The sequence below is a fragment of the Phyllopteryx taeniolatus genome, chromosome 14 (assembly GCF_024500385.1).
Source record: "Phyllopteryx taeniolatus isolate TA_2022b chromosome 14, UOR_Ptae_1.2, whole genome shotgun sequence".
In the NCBI taxonomy this organism is placed as follows: domain Eukaryota; kingdom Metazoa; phylum Chordata; class Actinopteri; order Syngnathiformes; family Syngnathidae; genus Phyllopteryx; species Phyllopteryx taeniolatus.
The window spans coordinates 1718755-1728666 of NC_084515.1; the positions used below are offsets into that span (position 1 = coordinate 1718755).

At 44.2% G+C, this 9912-nt stretch overlaps 1 protein-coding gene across 1 annotated transcript; it reads left to right on the forward strand.

The window, feature by feature from the left end:
- The first annotated feature begins 2302 nt into the window (after positions 1 to 2302).
- LOC133489076 (kelch-like protein 10) lies at positions 2303 to 9637 on the forward strand. The gene is made up of 5 exons (XM_061797779.1): positions 2303 to 2478; positions 3326 to 3809; positions 5724 to 6335; positions 6429 to 6578; positions 9281 to 9637. The coding sequence occupies exons 1-5, from the start codon at positions 2327 to 2329 to the stop codon at positions 9635 to 9637; spliced, it is 1755 nt and encodes a 584-aa protein (XP_061653763.1). The 5' UTR covers positions 2303 to 2326.
- The last annotated feature ends 275 nt before the right edge of the window (positions 9638 to 9912 follow it).

The window sequence follows — 9912 nt, forward strand, 5'->3', positions numbered from 1 at the left end:
GGCCAAGAATCGTTCGGTGACAACGGCACGTAACGCCAGCCAGCGGCACGAGCCCAAATATAGCGAGGGAAAAATAACAGATAAAAATAGAAAGAAAAGGAAAGTTGGGGCTGAGGCAGCTGCTCCCGGAGCAAGATTGAAACCTAGCACCCAGTGAGGTCAGGAACCAGAGCAGAACAAGAGCTTGTCTCCGATGGGGCGAGAGCTTCTCCTTTTCAACCTCTCGGGAGACTAACAAGAAGGGAAGGGGTGGAGCCATACACATTTTTTATGGGCGCAAAACTCTCTCTCATATCTCACACTTGGCTCGTACGTTTTGCCTAGTCTTGAGGTACGAAAAATAACTTTAACAAGTATGTCAAAAGCAAACAAGGAATTTGTCTCCGGTAGTTGGACAACAGTACGACAACAGACAGTCAATTGACAGTGAATACTTTTGAGACATAAAAACATATAACACAGTCACTGAGCAATAAAAAGGTTACCAGTAATGTGGCAATGTCGATAAAAACATTTTGACAATTGTGCAAATGATGCTGAGTCCTCTAGCAATTTTGAGCAGTTTGAAATTAGTGTAGTGCAGAGCAGTGAGACTACTACAGTGAGTGCACGAATAATGTATAATTGGCCGGACAGAGATGTGACCACAATCTCAAGACCAAATTGGCAGCATGTTACAATGGAATTGTATGTTAACTGTTGAAGAAGTTAATGGCAAGAGGGAATAAGCTGTTGGAATGTCTGCTAGTTCTAGTTTGCATTGTTCGATAACGCCTACCCGAGGGAAGGAGCTGGAAGAGGTGGTGATCAGGATGTGGAGGGTCCAAGAGGATTTTGCATGCTCTTGTCTTAGTTATGGCAGCGTGCAAGTCCTCAAGGGTGGGTAGGGGGTTATCGACAATCTTTTTAGCAGTTTTGATTGTCCGTTGCAGTCAGAGTTTGTCCTTTTTTGTAGCAGCACCAAACCAGACTGTGATGGAAGAACACAGGACTGATTCGAAGTCCGCTGTGTAGAACTGCCTCAGCAGCTCCGGTGGCAGGCTGTGCTTTCTCAGAAGCCGCAGGAAGTACATCATCTGCTGGGCTTTTTTGAGGGTGGAGTTGATGTTGGTCTCCCACTTCAGGTCCTAAGAGACTGTAATTCCCAGGAACTTGAAGGTCTCAACGGTTGACACAGGCCAGTTGGACAGCATGAGGGGCAGCTGGGGCGAAGGATGCCTCCTGTAGTCAACGATCATCTCTAAAGTCTTGAGTGTGTTCAGCTGCAGGTTGTGTCGGCCGCACCACAGCTCCAGTCGCTCCACTTACTGTCGATACGCAGACTCGTCACCGTCTGTGATGAGGCCGATGACGGTGGCGACTATTGTGTAATTTTAAACTAATTTTAAACTCTTCATTGCCATCCTAATCCCATTCTTCTGTATATTGTTCATAAAAGAGATAAAAGATTCTCCTCTTGAGGGTGCTGTTGCTTCATTGTTCAGTAACTGAGGAGAGCTCTTGTTCACCACAGGGGTCTCCAGACATTCTGTCTTTTGGTTATTGTACCCAGTTGGGTTACTTGTCTTTGTCTTGCGAAGGAAGGATGAGGCGTGATGGTATTATTGATGGCTGGTTTAGGTGGCCATTCGTCCTTTCAAGGACGTTTTGGAGTTCTGTCTTTTTGGAGTTGATATTCGTTACACTAGTGAAATAGATAAGATTTTAATTCATATTTCACATGTTTACTGAGGAACCATAGAGCTAATATCATTCCCAAATACTAGAAAAAGTTGGTTTGGTAACATGTTAACTTTAACTCAGTGTTTGGTGGGATTAGTATCTTCTGAGTAAGACTGATTCATTCTGGTTTCACATTTCATATTTTGGGGGGGTTAGCGTTTTAGAGTCTGCAGTTTCTGTAATGGTTGACCTAAAAATGTCTCATTCTGAGTGCAGGTCTATAGACCCTGTCTTTGACCACATCTATGGTGAAGGTGGAAAATCTGGCAACCTAAATTCTAATGCTCAAAACTGACTTTTTGGTGGGACTAGTGTCTTTTGGGTAAGACTGATACAGGATATGGTTATTACAGTATTGGAAATGTAATATTTTTGTGATTTTATAGTTGAACCCAGTGATGTTTCCTTTAAATGTAAAGCATAGAGAGCTTGATGATGCAGATGATGTCACTGCTGATGGCCAACCTGGCTTTTGACACAGAATGCCACCATGATGTAATCGCAGAAGACTCCCTCCGCCCACCACCTTATACGCTTTACTACGTGACTTCCACTGAGGCTTCGGCCGAAGTCGAAAGTGTTAAGACATGGCAACAAATTCAAGATGAGTTACGATGGACAGTTGTCATACAATTCTGGCTCCGTATACAACCAACTACGCCTAACAAGAGAACTGAGCGACGCCATCATTACAGTTGATAAAGTTGAGTTTCACATCCATAAGATCATCCTGTGCAACTGCAGCCCGTACTTTGGGTGAGTTGATCCAATTTCACATTACTATTTACCGGTGGTGGGGGACTTGAGTCATGTGAATTGACTCAGGTCCGACTTAAGTCACTAATTTTAGACTTGCTTCGCCAAAACCTATAAGACTCGACTTGGTATTCGTGAGACTTGACTTGAAAAGTCTTGCCTGTATGCAGTTGAAAATCTGCATTTTGAAGATAGAGTTCAATTTGTTTTGTTTTTAAAACAAAAGTAATTCATGTTCTTCACCTGAATCTGGCAACCCACCAGTGGGCTATGATGCAGAGTTCATTGGCAACCACATTAAGCAAGTATCATGGCAGGAGATCCGAAGATAATTACATTTGTTTTCCAAAAAAGTATATTTTTGATGTAATAACAAAAAAAACAAAAAACAAACCCTGAATGGCGACATGTAAGGTTTGCAGCTCATAGATAAGAGACAACAACTATGACATCTGACATTATCTGTCAATTTAACACCCACAAAGAATGGTAACCTATGTTAACTTCACAGTTTAGTGCCATGATAGCTGGCCCAACATTAACCAAGCTTCATGTCGGTTATGCATTTAATTTAAAAGACAATAAAGTATTAGTACAGCTAACTAACATACCCAGTACTGTAGTGGCTAATGGAGACAATATGTTGTGACCGAAAGATTGTATGACTTGAATGATGACTTGCTTTACCAAAATAATGACTTGCCTTAGATTTAGTAGGGACTCGTCTTGACGTACTTGATATTTGCCACAGTAACTTGAGACTTACGACTTGAACATGTGTGACTTACTCCCAAATCTACTTACCCTGGAAGAAATTTCAAAAATATTGTGTGTCCAACCTTTACAGAGCACTCTTTCTACGTTGGTCCACCCCAGACCAGAGGGTCTACACCATACATGGTCTGACGGCTCCCTTAATGCAGCTATTTATCGACTTTGCATACACCAGCTCCGTCTCTGTCACAGAGGACAACGTACAAGACTTGTTGATAGCGGCCGATAAGTTCAACGTCATAGACATCGTTCGAACCTGCTGCACATTTCTAACAGAGCGGCTCTGCCCGCAGAACTGCATCGGCATCTGGCAGTTCACAAAGAACTGCCACACCCCGGAGTTGGAAGACAATGCCCATCAGTACATCCTATACCACTTTGAGGAAGTCGGAACATCAGATGAGTTGTGGCAACTCTCCATGCAGGACTTCTGCGACATCCTTGACCGGGATGACCTGATTGTGAAAAAGGAGAACACGGTTTATGAGGCCATACTCCACTGGATTGCACATGCGCCTCAAGAGCGGGGAGAAAATGTGGCTCTGCTCCTAGGAAAAGTAAGTCAACCCCTTTGAAATCGTGTTGGGAGAATGGTGTGGTTGCAATACGCATAACGCAGAATATTTTATTAGTCATGGTATGGAGTGGAGGCATGGTAGCACATCTGCCTCACAGTTCTGAGGACCGGGGTTCAAATCACGGCGCGCCTGCGTGTAGTTTGCATGTTCTGCCCGTCCCTGTGTGGGTTTTCTCCAGGTACTCCGGTTTCCTCCCACATCCCAAAAACATGCGTGGTAGGTTGATTGATGACTCTAAATTGGCCGTCGGTGTGAATGTGAGTGCGAATGGTTGTTTATATGTGCCCTGCGATTGGCTGGCAACCAGTTCAGGGTGTACCCCCCCTCTCACCCGAAGATAGCTGGGAGAGGCTCCAGCACATCCGTGACCCAAGTGAGGATAAGCGGTACAGAAAATGGATGGATGGACGGTATGGAGCCTCTAATGAACAAGAACCTGGGGTCTTTAATATAATTGCAGTATATGAGGCTGGGCTTGGTCATGAGGCCGGTCTCAAGGTGTCAAGGTCTCATCTTGATTACATTTTAATTTGGTCTTGTCTTTGATCGATTATATACACCCCAAAATGAGTGATCTCTGTCAAACGTTTTGTAGGTTTATACCAGCCTTAACCTGGTCTAAGTCTCAACCCACGTTTGGTCTTATTTCTGTTTTAGTCTCAACCTCTTAAAAGTTTCTATCTTGACTTAGTCTCAACCTGCTTTGGTCTTAGTCTCAGCACAGTCTCCTGCTTTGATCTTAGTCTCTACTTGTTCTCAACCTCTCATAAACTCTTGGACTAGACATAGTCTCAACCTGTTTTGTTCTTAGCCACTTCTCATTATCCACGCATCAACATCTTGGTCTTTACTATGTCTCAATCAGCTATGGTCTTTGTCTCAGTTCAATCTCTAGCCTCAAGATTTTGTCTTGACTTTTCTCAACCTGCTTTAGTTTTAGTCTCGAAATGTTCTTGAGCACTCAGCACTTTAGGCCTGCCGCACACTGTGCAATGCGGTCGAACCTGATTGCACCAGATCCTTGCAAAAGAAACGACAGTTGCCGATTTAGGAGCACTTTGAGCGATTCGGGAGCACTTTGAGCGATTGGATATAGGGGCACCCTCAACAGCCAGCCTGGATAGGCATTTGACGCTGCACATATAGAAAATTGTACATTATCACTTATTAAACCATAAAAAGGTAGGTTAACAGTTAAGGAAGAAGCAGGTTGCTAAAGAGGCTTGGGGGTGGCGCGGGGGTCATTCTGTTGCTTGCTTTTAATGCCTGAGAATGTATTTTTAGTGTGAGCGGAAGCTTATGTGCATTTTCACGTATATACTTGTATGTGTGCATTTGGCTTTAATCTGCGACGCGGCACCGGCGATTAAAATTTTGAATCGTGGCAAAACCAGTGGTGGACTAATCAGCCACTTATTTAATCAGTTGGCAATGTCCAGTCAGGTTCAGCAGTGTCGCTCTGTGTGTGGCAGCCTTTAGTCTTTCCTTTGTCTCAATCAGCTATGGTTTTAGTCTTGGTTCATGTGTCTTGGTCTTGGATGATGTGGTCTCAACTGAACATGAGTCAAACCTGCAGCTTGCTTCCAGGACTTTTATTTTACTTAAAAAAATAAATAAATTAAACATGCATTAATTGGGGACTCTAAATTGCCCGTAGGTGTGACTGTGAGTGCGAATGGTTGTTTGTATGTGCCCTGCGATTGGCTAGCAACCAGTTCAGGGTGTACCCCGCCTCCTGCCCGATGACAGCTGGGATAGGCTCCAGCACGCCCACAACCCTAGTGAGGAGAAGCGGCTCAGAAAATGGATGGATGGATGGACAATAGTTTGGTGAACATGGTCCTTAATTCTCAAATGCATAACATATACTAGTGTCTTCTTACCACTTTGTAGGTCCGTCTCTCTCTGACCAGTCAGGAGTTCATCACCATCAACGTGCTGACCAATCAGCTGGTGCATAACAGCAACGAATGCCTGGAGATGGTGGCTTTCGCGATAAAAGTCATACGTCACATGACTGACAACTCCGTGTCTGGATTCTGCAACCTGGTAGCCCGTCCTCGCCTGCCTTCCACCATCCTGATGGCAATCGGCGGTCGCAATGGCCGAAACGCAGCACACTGCATCGAGGCGTACGACGTGCACGCCAACTGCTGGGGCTACCTGGTAGATGACATGGATCAACCCCGTTCCTACTGCGGTGCTGTCTTTCTCAATGACTCCATCTACTGTCTGGGTGGCTTCGATGGGGCAGAACACTACAACACCGTCAGCCGCTTTGACTTGAACACACGCACCTGGCAGGAAGTTGCGCCCATGCACTTCCGCCGATGCTATGTGAGCGTCACAGTGCTTAATGGGTGCATCTACGCAATTGGAGGCCATGACGGACGTGTGAGACTAAAGACGGCAGAGTACTACTCGCCTCAGACCAACCAGTGGACTCTTATCACCAGCATGCACGAATTGAGGAGCGACGCCAGCTGTACCACCCTCAATGACAAGGTTGATGAGCTCAAGAACATGCATTTTTATTTTATTTAACTTGAATTTTGCTGACCTTGCTTTAATCAGCTAGTCACCTTCATGTGCTTTCAGGTGTACATTTGTGGCGGTTTTAATGGAAATGAGTTCTTGCAAACAGCCGAATATTACAGCCCAGAGACTGACGAGTGGACAGTGATGCCCCCCATGAGCAGCCGTCGCAGCGGCACCGGAGTCATTGGCTTTGCTGACCATGTTTATGCAGTAAGTAGCATATTATGACACAGTAAAATGCCAGTAATTGACCCCCCCCAAAAATTTGTATTGCCTATATTAATGGTTTAAACCGAAATATAATCCCAAAAGACTTTAATATAATTTAAAACTAATTTTATATAACCCTTAAAATGAAATGGCTTACATGTATGTTTTTGTGCTGTATTTTTCCTAAATCATCCATCCATTTTCTTTACCACTTATCCTTACTACGGTCGCGGGCTACTGGAGCCTATCCCAGCTATCTTCGGGTGGGAGGCAGGGTACACCCTGAACCGGTCGCCAGCCAATCGCAGGGCACATAGAAACAAACAACCATTCACACTCACATTCACACCTCCGGGTAATTTAGAGTCTTCAGTCAACCTACCACGCATGTTTTTGGGATAAGAAAGAAAACCAGAACATGCAAACTCCACACAGGCGGGGCAGGGATTTGAACCCCAGTCCCGAGAACTGTGAGGAAGATGTGCTAACCAGTTGGTCACCGTGCAACCAAAGACCAAGGACACGCTCTAACTCTGTAACTTCGCAAGTCCTAAACTTATCAATTCCCCGACATACAAAGGGGTGTCAATCGATTAATATTTGTAATCGCGATTCATCGCGTGAGTTCCATGGTAAATGAATTTTTTTTATCTGTTTTACAGGTACAATAAAATAATATTTTTAATACTTTACAATAAGTTTTGAATATTCTTAATAACATGAATGGACAAAAATAATTTCTCATACTATATATATTTATTGCAACATTTCAAATTCAAGCCCAACAATAAACAAGATGGGCACGTACTATAAAACGGTTATTATACTGTACTATAATGTACTGTGTACTGTACTGTTACTGTAAAACTAAACAGAAAAAAAAAGAATTACACACATTGTTCAGTTGAATATAACATACCTAAACCGCCAACTTAAACTATCTGCATCATTTGCACAATTGTCGCTGTTCCAGATTATTGCACTATTAGTCACTTCAAACTGCTCTAAATTGCTTGAGGACTCTGCATCATTTGCACAATTGTTATTATATCAGCATTACCACATTACTGGTAACCTTTCTTTGCTCAGTGACTCTCCGTAGTGTGTTTCTATCTCCAAAAAGTATATTTTGCCACAGAGGCTATCTGTTGTTGTACTGGAGCGGCTCCAACTATCCATCCATCCATTTTCTGAGCCGCTTCTCCTCACTCGGGTCATGGGCGTGCTGGAGCCTATCCCAGCTGTCATCGGGCAGGAGGCTGGGTACACCCTGAACTGGTTGCCAGCCAATCGCAGGGCACATACAAACAAACAACCATTCACACTCACATTCACACCTACGGGCAATTTAGAGTCTCCAATTAATGCATGTTTTTGGGATGTGGGAGGAAACCGGAGTGCCCGGAGAAAACCCACGCAGGCACGGGGAGAACATGCAAACTCCACACAGGCGGGACCGGGGATTGAACCCGGGTCCTTAGAACTGTGAGGCTGACGCTCTAACCAGTCGTCCACCGTGCCGCCCGGCTCCAACTACCGTAGACCAATTCCTTGTGTGTTTTTGACATACTTGGCAAATCAAGATGATTCTGATTCTGATTAATGCTAACACACTATGTAAACACCATTGATGCGCTAACAAAAATTTGCATCAAAGTCACAGTAATCATAATCCCTTAAATAATGCATATTCACACAGAAATGCTGTAAGAATACATACAGACAGATAATACAACAACACTCACAGGCATAGCCTCTTCTTCCTTCTGTGAAAAATTTGTTAATGCAGTTTAAAAGCGAATTTTGGTCATTTCATCAATGTAATGTAGGTGTGTTATCTGCATGAGTCGGCCTCGGTGTGCACAGCAGGAAAAGCACACGAAACACGGCACCCACCACAGGCTCAGTACAAAGGCAATTAAGGGTCATGCATTTAATGGACCGTTAAATTAGTGCCGTTAAAGGTAATTTGCGTTAACACATTAATTAACGTAATTTCAACAGTGCTACTATTTTTTCAATTAGCATGGTGGCATTTTAGGGCATTATAGAAAGACCCCCAAAATAGGCTGAGATTCATTGAATAGGTCTGTTTTTCAGCAAACAGCTGAAGATAGGTTCCACAGGGAAAAAAAATATGAATAGGTGAATTTGGAAAAAGCAAATTCAAGGATAGAGACAGACCCCTTATGTTGCGATGTGGAAAAACGCCAGTGATTGTCGACCCCCTAAACATTTTAAAATTGCCTATATTAAGTCACTGATGGTGTAGTGGTACACTCGCCTGACTTTGGTGCAGGCAGTGTGGGTTCAGTTCCCACTCAGTGACGGTGTGAATGTGAGTGCGAATGGTTGTCCGTGTCTATGTGCCCTGCGACTGACTGACGACCAGCTCAGGGTGTAGTCCGCCTTTCGCCCGAAGTCAGCTGGGATAGGCTCCTGCGTCCCGCGACCCTAACCAGGATAAGCGGTGTTGAAAATGGATGGATGGATGGCTTGCCTATATTAATAGTTTCTACTGTAAACAGTTTCCTATTAGACAGGGTTTTGGCCCCATTTTGAGGCATCTTAGAGCATTATAGAAAAAGCACAAAAATTGCAGGTGCTCAAAGGCCTGGGGTTCACTCTACCTCTAAAAAGCACTTGATTGACAGCTTTGGTTTTAAGAAACTGTCTCCACTCTCTTCATTGTGCTTTTGAAGGTTGGAGGTTATGATGGTGATATCCGTCTGGCCAGTGCCGAAGCCTACAACCCCCTGACCAACAACTGGATTGTGTTGCCCCCAATGGAATGCCCCAGAAGCAACTTTGGCATCGAAGTCGTTGAGGATCGCCTCATCGTCGCCGGGGGGTACAACGGCGTCTCCCCAACCAAGCTTGTGGAGTTCTATGACCTCACCACCGGTCTGTGGTCACCAGCCAGCGACATGGGGGTCTCCCGAAGTGGTTTGACTTGCTGTGTGATGTCTGGACTTGGCAATATAGCCCAATATGCTATGCTTCGGAATGATCTACCTTCACTAATCTTGGAAGATGAAATGCTGGACATGGAGGACTAATCCAAACCTAGGACCATTATGCTGAAAAGTGAAAGAGACTGAAAAGCTGCTTCAGTAACAAGAGGGAAAATAGAAGACAAAAATTACCACAAAATTTTACATATGGACAGGAATGAACTGATGCTAAATCCCATCCAAGGAGTCAATAAAATACAGCAGTACCTGAAATGACGAACGCTTCAATTTACGAGTTTTGGGAGTTACAAGCAGCTTCAGATATGCTGTCACTCAAGTCATTTGAAAAAAAGGAGAGTCAGTCAGCGATGCACTTTCAG